The 17,420-nt window shown below is 49.8% G+C and overlaps 1 protein-coding gene across 24 annotated transcripts in view; it reads right to left on the reverse strand.

Moving 5' to 3' along the window:
• Positions 1–17,420, reverse strand: part of PCBP3 (poly(rC) binding protein 3) — a 61,471-nt gene that overhangs the window by 25,573 nt on the left and 18,478 nt on the right. For 17 of the 24 annotated variants that reach the window (XM_039700970.1, XM_039700966.1, XM_039700963.1 and 14 more), the window contains 8 exons: positions 8,911–9,052; positions 8,623–8,646; positions 7,835–7,867; positions 7,182–7,298; positions 6,554–6,685; positions 6,164–6,292; positions 3,830–3,904; positions 1,351–1,392 (listed from right to left, as the gene is read on the reverse strand). In XM_039700970.1, coding sequence (XP_039556904.1) covers positions 1,351–1,392; positions 3,830–3,904; positions 6,164–6,292; positions 6,554–6,685; positions 7,182–7,298; positions 7,835–7,867; positions 8,623–8,646; positions 8,911–8,979 — 621 coding nt within the window. In that variant the 5' untranslated portion in view covers positions 8,980–9,052. The remainder of the gene's footprint in view (positions 1–1,350; positions 1,393–3,829; positions 3,905–6,163; positions 6,293–6,553; positions 6,686–7,181; positions 7,299–7,834; positions 7,868–8,622; positions 8,647–8,910; positions 9,053–17,420) is intronic. The other 7 variants (XM_039700979.1, XM_039700976.1, XM_039700978.1 and 4 more) reach the window with 2 other exon arrangements.

Here is a 17,420-nt window from a genome sequence, read left to right on the forward strand (position 1 = left end):
AGTTGTATTCTGCTTATGGAGCAAAAGCAGAGTAAATAATTAGGAATATTTCTTATCAACCATCACCACAGGCTGTTCAGAGTACACACATACTGGTGTGACATGGAAAGCCAAAGCCTGGATTCCTCTAATTCCAGAGAAACCATTTCTCCTAGGATGAAAATCCAGCCTACAGCTCCCAAATGTTCCCATATGGGGCAGGCATTCATGGAATCAAACAGCCTTGCCACCTTCTTAACCATGGAAAATGTAATTCCATTATTTAGTATCCAATGCACTCACTGGAAAAGGGAACACTGAGCTGCATCAACCCCTTCCCATGGGTGGGATGACTGGAGAAGGCTTTCCACCCACTGTCACATCCTCAGCCCCACTGCAGACCCCTGCCTCACAGCAGGAGGGACCCTCTGCAATGGGACCCAATGGGTATTTTATCCCCTTGGAAACACATCTAGAAAGTGCCTGCCTTTTCTAAGAGCCATGACCATCTCAGAAGCTGATCTTCACTGGTTTCCTCAAGGAAATCCTTCAAACAGCCTGATTTTCTATTTCCCTTGGTAATTTCAGATGCACACATTCCAGCTGTTGATCCCTACATGTCCCCCCACAAAAGTGCTTCCTGACCCTCCACAGGCATGGGAGCCCAGGGGATGCCAGCATCAGCAAGCCTCAGTGAGAGCAGCTCAGAGCAGCTCCTGTCTCTGCACCAAGGAGCCCCAGGTGAATGGGGGGTGTCCCCATGCTGCCCTGCCACCCACAGCAGTGAGACAGCCACCAAACCCACGGTGACCACCTTGGTCTGGGGGCCCTCAGCAAGGTGAGATTCAGCATGAACACCTTCCCCATCCCTCTGGGAGACACAGTGGAGGATTTGTCCAGTTTCCATGTCACCCAAAGGAGCACCCCTTCAGAAAGGCACATCCCTGCCCAGGCTTCAAGCACAAAACCTCCAGAGCTCTGGTTTCTTCCCACCCCACCAAGACACTCAGCAGCTAAATATGCCTTTGGCTTACCAACATTTTAAAGACAAGGGGGAAATAGAAGGGAAAGTTGTGGTGGTTTTTTTTCCTGTTTTGATCATTTTGAGGCACAAAATGCACAGGTTTCTCTCAGAATAAAGGGATAGCACTGATTAATGCAAACAATTTAGCATCAGGCCAAGTCCTCAGAAGTAATAAAAGTTTAGTGCTAACAGGTTAAAAGGCTATTCGAGGTATTACAGATACTACACACAGCCAGTTACTTTGAAAATATGCTATTAATATTACTGGCTAATATTAATATTATGTGAATTGACAGTAGCATGCAGGTGACAGAAAAGGGTATAAGAAAAATTAGTGTAAAACTCACATCTGGGTGTGGAATAGCGTATTGTCCCTGAATTGTATAGGCCTGTAAAGGAAAAACAAAGATGTTACCAGGGCTGGCAGGACCTGAGAAGAGAACTCCATCCCTCTGTTGGGACCCTCTGTACCACATTAAATTCCCTGGGGCACCAAATCCTTGGGCAGGAGGGAGATGTTCCACCTCCCATTCAACCTAGAGCATGCTGAGCTACCTGACTTCAAGGGCTCAGGCTCAGTTTGGCTTTTTCAGAAGGAAAGAAACACCTCTTTACAGGTGACAGCATCGCATGGAGCAGAACTATCAGGCTGTGGCTGGTCTTTGCTGTAGAGAAAATAAGGATCAGTTGCATGGAGGTTGAAAGTGGATGATCTTTAGTGCCCCTCTGATAACCAGAACCTGTGTAGCAGGTACACACTGACATCACAGACCAAGCATGATCCCAAAAAGCAAACCAGCTCTGTGAGCCTCTCCCTATTCCAGGTGCACAAGTCCCAGTGGATGCTTTACATTCACCCAGTATATTCCAGTGCTCTGCTGGGGCATTAGAAAGGCATGGAGGCGAGGGCTGCCTGCACTGTGATGCCTTTCACCAGCTGTAATTGATAAATCCATGCAAGTATCTGCCAGGCAAATGGATTTGTGTGTTTTTCCCATCCTTTGTAGCAATCCTTTCTCTTTTTGTTTGTAAATAACCCCAAAATAAGCACCAATGTGATGCTAGAGAGCCTTAACCAGCTCGCAAAATATATCTCCCTTGTTGACACATTATTCAGATGATTCTGAAAGAAATGGCAAAAGAGATGGAGAACACTTTGAAAAGGGAGAGTAAAGATTGCCAAGAAAAATGAAAGGAAAAAGCCTTGGAACCACCTGCAAATTTGCTGCATTGTTTGCAAAGAGCAAAATGCTTTGTGTGAAGGAAACCCCCAAAATCATGCAGGAGGAAAAGGGAAAATGGCTGTCCCAGTGCCCACCAGCATCCCAGCAAAATGGGGACACGACAGAGGCTGAAAAGTTGCCTATCCTGGTGGTTTAATTTGGCCATTGGTTTTTGATCAGAAAAACTGAGTCAAAAAAGGTAATCAAGGGCAGGAAGGTGTCTTGGACAGAAGCAACTCAACTTTGACCTTTGAGGGCTGCTCCCTTTGGCAGCTGCTGTTGGCTGCTACATCACTCAGCCTGCTGAGCTCCTGGAGGCTCATCCCACCCCAAATACCTGTCACCACTGTCACCAGCTGTCCTCGGCCCACCCGCCCTGTGCCACCCCTCAGGCAGAGCCAAAGGGCTCCCAACATTGGGAATAGCTCTCACTTCAGAGACAGTTGCTTCTTCCCATGATGTTACTTCTGTCCAAGAAACCAGCCATTCACAGCAGAAGAATTGCTGCCTCCATCTTACTCTCCCTTTTGAACAGACCAGGCAGCTGGACTTGAAGTTCTTTTCCAGAACGGCTGCTCAGATGAAGTGACACACTCCTGATCCCAATGATTGACTAATTCAGCCTGAAATAGCCTGTGCTCTGGGCTTTGCTCCTGTTCTTAGTTTGTCCTTCTATTTATTATGGTTGGAGAGAAATTAAATAACTTGTGTGGAGCTGCTCTGGGTGGCATAAGCTATGGTTTTGTGGTGCTGGCCCTACCTGGATGCTGGAGCTCTTGAGAAGGTACATCCCCTACTGGATGTCATGCACCTCAGCAGGGTGGCATCTAAAGGCAGACCCTCAGTCACCAGGTGAGGTGAGGAGATGAGGTGGAGAAAGCAACAGTGCAAGTTCCCTCTTTTGAAACAGCCATGTGCTCAGTTGCTCTTGCTTCTGCAGATTTTTGTTTTCAGAATAACCTCCAGCTCATCCATGTGATGTTTATCCCACAAAGGAAAAACCACCCCAAAGCTCACTGCTGGAAATAGCACATGATATCTGCAAAGCTGCAGTTGCACTGGGGGTGACACAGTGCAGGCTCTGCCACAGGGGGAAGCAGTACCCCAAACCAGCTGAGCTCCAGGGAGCGGGACACAGCTCTTCTATGGTGGCTGCCCCGAGCAGAGGAGTAGCTGCAACAAACCCTTCCTATCTTGGATCAATTACAGCTACACAAAGGTATTTTTAATTGAGCTGGAGGTGCCAGAGAGCAGTGACAGCCTCATGTTCAACAATGCTTTTCTAATCCTCTCCTTCTCAACCACTGACAAATACTGAACTTGGGTCTAGTGAAGTAAATTCCAGCCTTTCCTTTGTGTGACACCCTGACATGGAGATGACACCCTGTCTCCCCAGCCTGGCTCTTCCCTTCTGCTCATTGTCCAGCACCCATCACAGGAGCTAAGCCGAGAGCTTTCAGTCCAGCTGCCATGGCACACAACGGATGGGATGACACCATGCAAGTCAGAAGGCAAGAAACCTGAGTGCACTAACGGGCAGCGGCTGGTGCTGCAGTAAAAGGCTGAGGTTGGCAGTGGAGGCTGCAAGCGGGTCGGCTCTTACCTGACCACCTGCAAAAATGACAGGGGTGGAGGCGGGCTTTGGGCGGTAGGGAATGGTGGCACCTTTTGGTGGGGACTAGGAAAAGGGATAAGGAGAGGGAGAGAGAACATTAGAACAGCTTTCCTGAAACGGCGGCAAAAAGAGTGTTAGAAAGCACCTAATGGAGCACGGCCCCCAGGGCCGCCACAGCAACACCCACACCAGGCAACACCGCGTTTCTGGACAGGAGCACATGGGGGAAAGAGGGGTTTCATGGGCAACAAGGACAACCTGGGGCACGGGAGATCCCCTGCCAAGGCACGGGCCCCTAAATGGCCTCCTGGACCTCCGCTGCCTCCCTCAGCTTTGCTCTGCTCTGTGCAAGCCACATCGCCTGCTCTAGGCACTGGGAACCCTCCTCAGAACGCCCTGAGGAGAGCCTCAAGCAGCAAGATGGGGAGGTACAGCCCATCTGAGCAACCGGGCACCGTGCTCAAGCTCTTTGGCTGCCCTCATCTTCCACACTGCTGGAACAGGGTCCCCTTCAGGCCTTGGTGCAGCCCATCGCTGTCAGAGCTGTGATGTGGGTGCTGCAAGGCACCTGTGGTCAGCTGAGAGGTGTCCCTGCACATGGCAGGGGGCTGGAATTAGATGGCCTTTAAGGTCCTTCCAACCCACACATTCTGTGATTCCATGATTCTGTGGTCTTGCTGCTCTCTGTCAGGTCCCTGGGTAGGTCTCAGCAAAGCTGCAGTGAATCAGCTGCTGGTGTGATGTGTAGGCGCTGCTCACCCAGGTTCTCCCTCCTGGTTTTCTCCTGAACAACTTACAGGCTATAGGAGATTTCTAGGGATCAGGAGGGATTTCAGCTGTCTTCCTGCTTTCTACCCAAAATTAAACAACTCAGTGACTGCTATATAAGGACAGGCAATAGAAATTACACTATCTCATGGAAAATTCTTTTTTTTCCTGTACATTCTTTGGATATCTACTTGTAGGCAAGCAGCATTATCTAAATCCTGCTGCTAAGCACTTGTCTGTGGGAAAGCTGATCAAAGTACATCTCCAGCATCACAAACCCACTTGTTCTTTTATTACATTACAATCTTGAAGGGGACGAGCTGGGATTATCTGTTTAAGACTGAAAGGTGATAAGGAACATCTCTGTGAGCCATTAAAGCCAGGGCACTTTCCAGATTTCAGACTGCAAGAAGACTTGTGGATTTTTCTCTTTCCCATGGCTGAGCTGTACAGAGGAGCAGCACATCTTGCTTTGTGAGAAAAACTTTTTAATATACCTGGCAAGCATCACCTCAGGCTCATCTCTGCTGCAGTATATGACCTGGAGTCATTGGGTGTTACAGTCCGTGACCTGCCATCCAAACTTCCTCTGACAGCAGTGCGCTGTCTGAACATCCCAGCCAGCAGGGATGGGTAATGTGGCTCCTGGCTATCCCTCCTGAGATGTGCTGCTGCCAAGCTAAAGATGCTTCCATCTAGCTTTCCATCACCTTCACCAAGCCTTGTTATCTGAAGCTTTTCCAGTGGGAAACATGCTTCTTCCTGCTGTGAAAGGGCTGTGCAGATAGGTAGAGGGCCTTTCATTGGTCCCTGCTTTGTCTTTCTCTGGTATGCACCAGGAGTGGAATGTGTCACCATCCTGTGTCCCAGGGGCTTTTCTCCTGGAGCTTCTCCCATCTGAGGTGGCAGGTGTGGACACAAGGCATGTGGCTGAGGTCATCTCCAGCAATTGGTACAGCAGCATTTCTCCATGGCAGAGATCTTCCAGCTCTCCTTGTCAGTATTTATCCCAGGAAAGGGCACCTTGGACATATATCCATGTGCCCAACAGTCCCTGCTCTCCACCAGCCTTCCTCACTACCATTCCCACTGTGCCTCACTGGAACACAGCCTTGTGCTCCCAGTTCCAGCCCCACCAGTGCAGGGGATGCTGTGGCCTCCTCCTCCTCCTGGTTGTGGTCCTTGTGAGGCAGAGATCAGGCTCCTGGAGCAGTGGCTGTAGCTCCCATGTCCTTCTCATGGCACCCTGGGTGCTGCTGGGATGCCAGACCAGGCTGTCCCAGCTTGCTGGCACCCCTCTGCCCTGAAGCCACCCTCTGCTCTGACACAAACCACCTCCTTTGGGGCACCCAAACAGACAGGCTTCCAGTGTGGGACTCTAGAAACTACAGACAATGGTGGGGAAAAGACACAGGGTGTATTTCCAGCGGAGGTACCAGGAAATGAGAGTGGTCCAACAGCGCATGGTGAAGGGGACGAGAGAGACACGCTCTACAGCTCCCAGCTGGGATTTTTTTTCCATGTGTACTTTACCCCCTTTGTTACAGACTGTACCTCCAGCATCACCACACAGATCTGTTTGACACACTGGATAATTGCGTCGGGTGTGCCCGAGATTGTCACTGCCCGCTCCGTGGAATTGGGCAGCATGTCCCCCGCCACTTGGACCTGAGCACCTGTGGACTGGAGACAGAAAGAGAGAGGAAGGAGAAATCCCACACCTTACTCAGAGCCAGCTCCAGCCCCGACACCGTGCGCCTCCCGGGGGCCCGGCACATGGCATGCCGTGGGATGCTGCTCCTACATCAGCCACATCATCCCAGGAAGCAACGTGATGCATGATGCAGCACAGGGATCCCCTTTTCCAAGGCAGCTCCCCCTTGGCTGCAGATCAGCTCCAAGAAGCTGCACTGAAGTGCAATAATGAAATGGAATCTGCCTTACCTCTCGGATTTCCTTGATCTTGGAGCCCCCCTTGCCAATGAGGGAGCCGCACTGACTCGCTGGCACCACCAGCCGCAGTGTCACCGGAGGTTTGCTGGTAGCGGTGCTGTTGCTCATGGAGTTGGTTATGTCCTTGGGAAGGAAAAGTGCAGCACATCAGCCCTTGGTACCTGACCAGAGCCACCTCCAGTGCCCAGGCACACACACTGTGGTCAGATGACTAAAGTGTTCCCTCTTGAACACTTCCAGGGATGGCGACCACTACTGCCCTGGGCAGCCTGTTCCCAGGCCTGACTGACCTTCCAGTGAAGAAATCTTCCATAATATCCAACCCAAACCTCAGGTCATTTCCTCTGGTCCTGTCACTTGTTACCTGGGAGAAAAGACCAACCCCTAAATGGCTACACTCTCCTTTCAAGCAGTTGTAGAGAGTGAGAAGGTCCCCCCTGAGCCTCCTTCTCTCCAGGCTGAGTCTCCCAGCTCCCTGAGCCGTTCCCCATCAGACTTGTGCTCCAGACCCATCCTACTTAGAGATGTGTGAAATGTTCTGTGCTAAGGCCATGTCCCAGTTAGGCAAATCCAACCAGGCACTGCTGTCCCCAGCCATGGGCTGGCTCACATTTCTCACCTCCTCAAATTTGTAGGCGATCATGGCAAAAGCCTTGAAGATGGCATCGGTGGGGCCAGTGATGGTCACAATCCGCTCAGGACAGTTCCCCTCCGAGATGTTGATCCTTGCCCCGCTCTGGAAAGAGAAGAGGAGTCCTGGAATAGCCACAGCCAAGCAGTCAGGTTGGGTCCTCTCTCAGCCTGATACCTGTGCCAGCCTCACAGCATTCCAGCTAAGCTTCCAAACTCCCACTCCTCCTCTGCAGTGACTTCAGCCCTGCCTTATCCCAACCCTTAGAAAGGGTTTCCAATATTTTATTGCAAAGCACACCCATAGGATCGGGGTAAGAGTAGCTCATGGGGTCATTGCCTGTGAAGAGTTTTGCTCACTGTCCTGACAACTCCCCGGGAGCTGCAGGCACAAAGACCCTGGACAAACTCAAAGCATCTTACAAGTGACTTAATTTCAATGTTTCATTAAATACTTGACTCTGGAAAATGTGACAGGAGTTTAAGTGTGAAGGGAAAAACTGCTCCAAAGAGCTCTGGGGAGCTCAAGCTTGCTTGTCCTGACCCTGACAATTACTGCACATGTCACACAGGGCAATGTGCAGCTCTGGCCACTCTGCACTCCCTTCCTCCTACAAATCATCCACAGAGCAGGCTGCTCACCTCCTCACGCATCTTCTTCACAGTCTCTCCTTTCTGAAACAAGAGGGAAAACCAAGCCATTACTGATAATTCACAACTTCTACCTTTAAAACAATCCTACCGAAAATGCATCTCCCTAATACACGCCAATGTGTAGCCAAAAACGTGGGAGCTGTGAAACCTAGCCCGGCATCCCCACATGATGGGCAGCTGAAGAGCTGAGCATTTAAATCATCAAATATATATACACAAATTCACAACTGTGAATCTTCCCGGAGTTGGACATACTTATGGAAAAATAAGGCACAAGCCTACAGGGAAAATGTGTTTATGCTGAAAATCTTTGCCACCACAAACCTTTATTTTAAAACCACCCAAAAAACCCCTAATCCAAAACACTGGAAACACCAGAGCAACTCAGGAAGCTTTTTTGGACAAGGTAAATGTTGTCCTTTGGCCTCAGAGACAGGGGCTATAGAATTACTTAAAATATAATTTAAATGTATCTGTGTGACATTTTTAGTATCTCTTAATGAAGTTATTTGATAAAAACACCAGAGCAACATGACTCTAAACTCCCAGCCATCACCCAATGAAGCAGCTGGAAACAGTCTGGTGGTTGGTGAGGTTTTTAGGGGAGTGGTCTTTTGACCCCTTTGTGGGTCTCTCCTAATTTCTGGCTCACAAATGCAGCAACTAGCTCAGGCACCCAACACTTTTCAGGACATCACAGGGAAGAGGTAACTATGGCATATGCCACACCACAGGTACAGGAACAGCATCAAAAGGACATTAAAAGGCATCCTTACCTTCCCAATGATGCTTCCAACTTCCTACACAGAGAAAAAGCAAAAACCAGAGGAACAGACATTAGAAAATGTGATGAGAATCCAACCCACCCCCATACTGAAGTGAAGACCTGTTGGACATTGTCCCCAGCAGATGGACAGGGTTGAGGGGCAGGAATGAGAGGGAGCAGGAGCACCACGCCACCCTCCCCACCGGCAGGACAGATATTCCTGGGGCTGGGGCAGCTGGACAGAGATGTGTGTGGGGTTCGGCAGGTGGAAGAGGGACCTGTGAGGACACCCCCTTACCTTGCCATGCATCAGCAGCCGGATGGTGAGGGTGACGTTGAGGCCGCCTTCGGAGACCTTGGACTCCATTTCCTACCGGGACAGGAGACGTGCGCTAGCTGGGAGAGCAGCCCCGGCACAGGCAGCACGGTGGCAGGATCACCTGAGGACACAGCGGGGAAGGTTTGCTCTCAGAACAAGTTCCTCGGGGTGGGACAGACCCCACAGAGCAGCTAAAAACAGCTCTGGACCAGGGCATCAGAGGAGCAGCCTGGCCAAGGGCCGGTGCCTGCAGTGGGGCTTTCAAGCACCCACAGCACCTAACTAGCAAACCAAAGTTCACCATTTCCAGCATAAAGAAAACCACAAGCCACTTTTTCGTCAGGAATTGTCTATCTGACTCCAGGAGCACTGAATGGGAAGGACAGAACTGGCATCCTGGTTGTCACACATCCTGACCTGAGACCTCCCCACTTCCAGCCACTCAAGTCATAAATATCTAAGGAAAGCATGCTGTTTTCCTTTTCCATTCTCTCTCTTTCCTCCTCTGCTCTCTAGAGGGTCACTGATGTTTTGAAGTCAAGGGGGGGGGATAAATAAAAGCCACAGAATGGCAACAAATCCTTAATTTTTCACTCCTGATGTCTCTTTAGGAGCATCTCTGCATGAGGACGTGGCATATGAAATGTCCCTGCAGCCCATTGCATGGGGAGAGCAGTCCCGTCCCAGAGGGAGGTGCCAGCATCCTTCTACGTGCAATGCTGAGGGATACAGAGCAATTCTCCCTCACGTTATTTAATCCCTCAGTCTGTATCAGATGGGAGATTTTTCATCCTGCTCACAAGCATCTGGCATTTCCCTTTGCTCAGACAGGGACTTATGTGAGCAAAAAAAGCAGGAGATAAACAAGTTCTCAAGTACTGCTTTAATGCAAGTCAGGATGAATAAACAGCAGCAATGCACAGACCGTGGCTGGGATATGGGTTTGATGCAAAACCTCATCCCAGAGGTTATTATGAAACCCAAAATGGATAAACCCACGTGGTTTGCAGGGGGATAGAATTCCCTAAAGCTAAAGGACACTGGCTCACAGGGAATGAGACTGCTTATGACCTACATGCAAACATGGGGCTTGAGGCTGCTGCATGTTACAAATAAAAAAAAAAAAAAAAAAAAAAAAAAGGATGGGCTCTTCCTCACAAGGATAAGAAATTAAATGTGCTGAATACCAAAACAGATTCACTGGCACAGGGTGCCCAGAGAGGTTGTGGGCTCCCCATCCATGAGAGTGTCCAAGGCCAGGCTGGATGGGGCTTGGAGCAACTGGAATAGTGGAAGGTGTCCCTGCCCATGGCAGGGGGTGAAATGAGATGAGCTTTAAGGTCCCTTCCAACCCAAACCATCTGGTTCTACGTCAAGCCAAAAGGTGCTTTTAAGGGTGGGGAGAAGGAGAATATTTCCAAGGAAAAAGGCGACGACATTGGAGACTAAAGTAACATGAATGGGCTGAGAGACTGTAACAAAACAGGCAAGATCAGGAATTTTCAAGACTGAGCCTACTGTAACGTGTACAATGAAGGAAAAGAGTAACTAGCTGTGTTGGCTAACCCCAGGCTGACTCCTATGCATGGGAGGCAGTGTCAGAAAGGGTCAATAAGCAGATAGGTGAAGCTCAGCATTTCCAGTGCTCACAATGTGCCAGGAGACAAACTCCTGCACCAGAGACATAACAGAATCATCAAATGGTTTGGGTTGGAAGGGAACTTAAGATATCCCAGTCCATCCCCCTGCCATGGGCAGTGACATTTTCTACTACCCCAGGCTGCTCCAAGCCCTGGAGTTCAACCTGGCCTTGAACACTTCCAGGGATCCAGCTTCTCTGGGCACCCTGTGCCAGGGCCTCCCCACCCTCACAAGGAAAAATTTCTTCCTAAAATCTCATCTAATCCTCCCTTCTTTCAGTCTAAAGCCATTCCCACAGTCCTGTGGCAGGGAGGGTGTTTGCCATCCCCAGCTCCACATGCCTTGCAGGAGGAACCCTGCATCAGGCCGTTACGTAAATGCTTCCAATTGATTGAAAAAGTGGGTCATGTGTTAGCCAAATGCTCCTGGCTTTAAGATTTATCAGCATTATTAAATTAAACACGCTTCATGCTCCAGTGAGCGGGAAAGCTATATTGGCCTTTTCTTAATCATAATAGTGAAAGGTAAGTGTTTTATAGGGGGCTCATGAGCTGAATGGAAGGCATGGCAACAATAGATCCGAAGCATTTACTCTGGGCACAGGCCTCCTCCAACAGCCCTCATTCTCCATGGACAAAGGGCTGAGAAAAATTATCCCCCAGAATGCCATTTTGAGCATTTCAGAGCATTCCCTGCCTGAAGAGAGAACAATCTCAGCCCCTTCCTCTTCAGCATATTGTTCTGCCTTGTTCACCACAGCTTTGAAATGGCTCCTTTGTCCACCCCCTTGAAAGCCCTGAGGACAGCATTACATGCAGCCCAATGGACAGAGTAGATACAGAGCCCAGCTCCAGCCCAGTGTGAAGCAGGTGCAGCCCCACAGAGGTCAAAGACATGGAATTAGGAGACAAAAGTGTCAAGCTAGGCCCCAAAAAGGAAGTTGCACAGTGAGTCAAGCCAGGCTCTGCCAAGCATCACACCTGGGCAACCACAGGTGGAGGACTGCAGCATCCTGCTTCCATGCATTGGGAGCAGCCAAAAGCTTTTGCACCACAGCAAGGGAAGATCTGCCCCAAAGCTGGACAATGCCCTTCCAAAGGAAGATCCCATTCTACAATAAAGAGGCCTGTTAATTGCAGCTGCCTTTGCAAAAGTGCCTGGAGGAGACATCATCAGTTCTCAGAGCAATATGGTTCTTTCTTGGTTCAAATATATTAAATTCTGTGCAATTTTCTTAATCTATCAGGAATCCCCTATGTCTGAAAAAAACAACTCAGAAATCAGCGATCAAGGAATAGGAAGGAAAATGAAAGCCCAGAACAGCAGGAAGACTCCTCTTACCCACATGCAAATGTATGCACTCCAATTTTTCTCTTTTCCCATTTTTTAGAGGTTGGAGCAATTGCCTCAGCTGGCGCTCTTGTATTTATGCTTGCTGATACCTCACAAATACCAACACATCCCTAAAATTTGAGCAATTCCATTCCAATTAGGGAAAATCTGAACACTGTGTATCGAATTAATTTAGTAACACAATCATCTCCCATATAGGAGGAGGCACACGAAGCAGAACAGGAGGGAAATGGAGCTCTGGGCTGGATGTTGCTCTTCAGTCTAGCTTCCATACAAGAGCTGGAAAAGCAGGTGTTGGGATCCGGGGAATCATGCCTCTGTTATCCTGTCAGGGGTGCTATCCCTGATGGCAGGAGGCTCAGCTGAGCTTGAGCAGAGCCCAAATCCCTGCAAGGGCTGGGGAACATTGCTGGCTCTGTGCTTGCAGAAGCCAGCCCTTGTTCTCCTCTTCCTCTTCCTCCTGACATGCATTCCTGGGGCTCACTGGGTGCACAAGCCACATACAAGCAAGCTTTGCTTCCCAGAGTTGTTTCGGGGGGAGTATAGCAGTGTTTTGTTCAAGCTGTCCAAAAACAGAGAGGACAACTCTGTGAAAAGATGCAACTCTGGCATAACTCACCCCCTCCCTGAAATGTTTGAGTAGAAAGTTCACAGGCACCACCAAGCCAATGCAAAGGAGAAAGTCTCCATCACCCCCTACACCCACCATAGGGCCACCAGAAAATCCCACTTTCTTGTAGGTGTATCACAGAATCACAAAATGGTTTGGGTTGGAAGGGACCTTAATGCTCATCTTGTTCCACCCCCCTGCCATGGGCAGGGACACCTTCCACTCTCCCACGTTGCTCCAAACCCCATCCAACCTGGCCTTGGACACTTCCAGGGATGGGGCAGCCACAGCTTCTCCTGGTCACTGCAGGCTGATAAAATCCAGCACCTGAGAGCCCTGCTGACCATGAGCCCTTGATGGCCTGTGCAGGTAAAGAGCAGGGTAGGCAGGGCCTTGGTCTGTGCAATCTCTGCTTTGCCACCTTCCTGAAGGACCGCACCCAAAACCCCACCCTGGAGCATCTTGGTTGGTCAGTGGTAATGACATCCTGGAAAACATCCACCACACTTCCCAAACTCTCTGGTGTTCCAGGAACCCCACCAGCACAGATGTTAAAGACAGCCACAAACCCTTGGCATCCTCCAGCACTCTGCAATGTCCCACAGCCAGGATTTCAAACAGGGGTAGCAGAATTTAGTATTGGGAATTAACATCTGGGACAGAACATCCAACACTCAAGACAGCATTTTCTTCTGTGAGGGTGTCTTCATAAAACTCAGACCAGTGTTTTCTGACCCTTGGAAAACGATGGATGTATTAAAATCAGAGAAAAGCCAGAGAGTCCAGGAAAGAGGATGTTTTTCTGACATTTTAGGCTTTCTAGACCATTTTCTCAAGGAAGAGAAAATGTCCATGCCTGTCCATCTGCATAAACAGGAGCTTTCTCCCCACTCATCTCCCACTGACTTGATCTTGCCATTAAGACCTAATCCGGCGATTTCCAGCGTGGTGTTTTAGTGGCTGGGAAGCTCAGCAATGCAGCCAGCCCAGGATTATGATGATGGCACAGTCTGGCCAGGTCAAGACAGGGCTGGAAGGAGGAAAAACCTTAAACCACGTGGAAATGCATCAGCCACCAACGAGCTTCGGCTGTTGGGAGATGAAGCTGTGAGAGGGTAGTAGCACCATCTACACGAGTGACACCAAAAGCCATTTGGGATTCCAGCTGCCGCCATTTTCCATAGCTGTAGTTATTTTGGTTGACCTTTTCCCCTCTCCACTCCCCATCTTCAGTGGAAACATTTTACCAAAAAGATGCCCTGTGCCCTCCCAGCACGTCAGCCAGCAGGATATTCCTGCTTCTCCCCTGCCCATGATCATTGAAAGCAGCACAGGAGACGAATGTCCTGCTCTGGCCCTCACAGCAGGCACCTCTGGAGGCTTCTTTCTCAGTTGCCTGCTCCCATTTCCCTGCTCCCCTCCAGCTGAGATCATGGCCTTACAGAATCATTTAGGTTGGAAAAGACCTCTATGAACACCGAGTCCAAGTGTTTCCCCAGCACTGTCAAAGTAAACTCTGTCCCCAAGTGCCATATCCACGTGCCTTTCTAGCAGTTCCTGGGATGGGCACTCCACCACTTCCCTGGATAGCCTGTGCCAGTGCCTGACCACCCTTTCCATTAAGAAATTTTTCCTAATATCCAATCTAAACCTCATGGGGCACATTCTGAGGCCATTTCCTCTTGTTCTGAATGTCTGCGCTGATACAATGACGCAGAGCTCCAGCGCAGTTACACTGCAGTGGGCACGGTCACATCCCAGCCAAACACTTTCCCTCCCTTCCAGGAAATTCCCAGCTGATTTCCTGGTTTTCTCCTTTATCTGGTGAACCCCACTTATGGGCTCAGGCATTAGCCTCCACCAAAGCAAGCTCATTTTGTTGTGATGGCAGAACCATTATTGCAATCTTTTGTGTGAAGATCACTGGATGAAACTGTAGCCTTTCCCTGCCAACCTCCCCAGGATGATGGTCTGGAACATCACTTTCCCCACCGCAATAGGACAGCAGGATGAGAGTACCTATCTCTGTGCCCCGATACATTTGTGGGAGACAAAACCTTGAGGTTTGTATTAATTGCAGGTTTAGAAGACATTCAGAAACTTGAGAGATATATCTGCAGAGATCTACAGCATGCAGGATTTCCATTCATTCACACGAGCTGCTGCAGTGCTGCAAGCAGAGGTCAGAGACAGACAAGTGAGGGAAATGCAATGTAGTAGCAGCAGGATGTTAGAAGTCCTTAGGAAAGGACTTGTTTGGGCTGTTTTCAGGGCTTTTTCATTGTGAGACCATGAGCAAAACCAGTGGCTTGAACCTGTTTAACCACCACCTCAACAAGACTATTAGAATTTTAAAGAGTTATTCAAATAATAATGGGTCCTCATTTAATTTGTTTAATTAAAGCTGATTTTGGAAGGTTGGGGTGAGTAGGAAGGGGATGGGAACTTCTGGAACAACTTGCCAATGAAAACAGTATTTTCAGTGAATGTCACACTGCGTTAAGTGCATCAGAAACTTCCTCCTATGAGGTGATGACAGCCAATGCTCATTGCAGCTGGGTCCACTGTGACTCAGTGACCAGAAGTAGCTGCAGATGTCTGTGAGCCTTTGGCAAGACCCTGAGTGCCAAGGAAATAACATTTCCTGGGATAAGGAACATCAACTCTTTCTCCTTTGGTCTGCCAGCAGATTAAAGGATATATAAAAGGAATTACAGTTTTTTCCTGAAATGCCAGCTGTCCCTCCAAGCCTAAGCCATTGCTGGGAGCATCCATGGGAGCTGCTGATGGTCGAGTGAGGATCAAGAATTGGCTGAATGTTGGCTGATGCCAGGTGTCCCAGTGGGCTGCGGGAGGCAGAGCCAGCAGCACCGCACTGCCCCCCCAGCCTGGACCCTGCCGCGGGGCTCAGCACTGCAGAATGGGGCGGGTTCTGCTGCAGAAGCCGAGCCAGGGGAAAGAATCCCAAACATCCAACGTCATCTCCTGGCACTGCAGAGACCAGGAAAGTGGCTGCTTCAGTGCCACGCTCTGCATCCACATCCCTGACTGCGCCAGTGAGACTTGAGAAGCACTGCAAGCAGTGCTGCAGAGGGTAGCCAGACCGAGCCTGTCAGAGAGTGGAGTAACTGTGTGGTGTGCAGGGAGCTGGGGTGGGTGAAACCACTGGAAAATGGCTGGGAAATGCTCTAAAACCCTCCAAAACATTGATCAGGGACGCTCCTGTTAAAATGCCAGGTGACAACCCAGGTGGGAGAAGCTCTTGGCAAGCAGAGCCAAAATGAGCTTGGCAATACGAAGAAAATAAGATAGAATTTTGCAACTTAAGTGTGTGCAATTAAGTGCACAGGAACAGAGCAAATGCTCCCATACACCTGAAAGTGGATGGAAGTGACAAGCTGACTTGCAAGATCAGGAGAAGGAAACAGGAACAGTGAATTGGCTCTTCAAAGGAGATCCAGGCAGCAGAGAGTAACCCCAGACCCCAGGGGCCAGCAAACATGGACTCATGGGGAAGGGCTGGAGGAACCTGAGCTCTGCAGCACAGGAGGGCAGAGGGACACAGGACCTTGAGCAAGGGGCTTAAGCTGCTCTGAAGAAGATCCAGGAAAAGAGCTTCTCCACAGCCACACCATGCTGCCAGTTATCCTTCCTTAAATCTTCCAAACATTCACGTGTTGGCAAATAAAGCTCATCTCTGTTAAACAACCACACTTACAACCTTGACACCAAGCCAAATGCATCCAATTCAGGGTTATTTCCTTCCAGCCAAAGGCCACGGAATTGAAGCTAGGAGGTGCCACCTTGCAGCAGGAGATGCCTCCACAATGCCCCAGGGATGCTCTGGCAGGGTTGTGCATCAGCCTCAAAGGACCCATACCTTGCCCCAGAGGAGCCAGCACAGTTGGAAACACACCCCAAGGGATGAGACAGTAAAATATCAGCCCCCTAAGTGCCAGATTTTAGATGTCACTTTTCAGGGAAACCCAAAGGACTCTCCAAAAAGGATGCTCATGGCCACAGACCCATGGTGGATGCTTGCAAAGGAGAGACCACAGGGAGGTGTGTGGACCTCCAGAGACAAGCAACTTGTTCCCCAGCATTCTGAAAATGAGAGGCACAGCACTGCAAAAAGCTCCAGGCACATTCCCCATTCCCAACATCCTTGCAGCTGGGGGACAGCTGAGAGGAGAACCCCTCCATGAACCTGGAAAAGCAGAAAGTGCCCACCTTCCAGGGCATCCTCCAAAACAGATAAGGATGCAATCAGGAGCATCTCTCCACAGTGCCCAGCAGCAGCCAACCCACAACCCCCCTCATTCACCTCCTCCTCCAGAGCCTGCCGGCTGCCCTGGTTTTAATCCCAAAGGCAGCATCATCCTGATAATTTCCTCCATTTTCAATCTAGTTCCCTCCATTTTCAATCCACTGATCTAGGGGCAGTCCACAAATCCCTTCATCCTGAGTGCGAAGCAATCTACTGCTTCATCTCATCCCATCTCCATTTCTCTAATTCCTGGAAACAGGGATGAGGTTTGGAGCACAAGGGCTGCCCCAGAGCAGTCTGTCCAGGCACTGCTGGACAGAAACATGGGGGATGGGGCTACTCTCATGAATGTCACCCAACTTCTCAAAGCACCTGGAGCAGGTCCGAGCCCCTCCTGATCCAGGGATGGGGGAACATATCTTCCCACTCCCCCCAGGTGCCATGCTGGGGACGTAAGGGACAGATTAGGTGCAGCACAGAAAACATGTGTGGATCAATCAAGGGTCATGGGGGTAGTTACAAACACCCCGGTCCCATCAATCCTGGTTGGATCCAGGGCTCTTTGTCTGCAATTCCAAACCCATGAGTTTGACCCTGGCCATGGATCCTCTTTGGGAA

The sequence above is a fragment of the Passer montanus genome, unplaced genomic scaffold (assembly GCF_014805655.1).
Source record: "Passer montanus isolate IOZ18808 unplaced genomic scaffold, ASM1480565v1 scaffold147, whole genome shotgun sequence".
In the NCBI taxonomy this organism is placed as follows: Eukaryota; Metazoa; Chordata; class Aves; order Passeriformes; family Passeridae; genus Passer; species Passer montanus.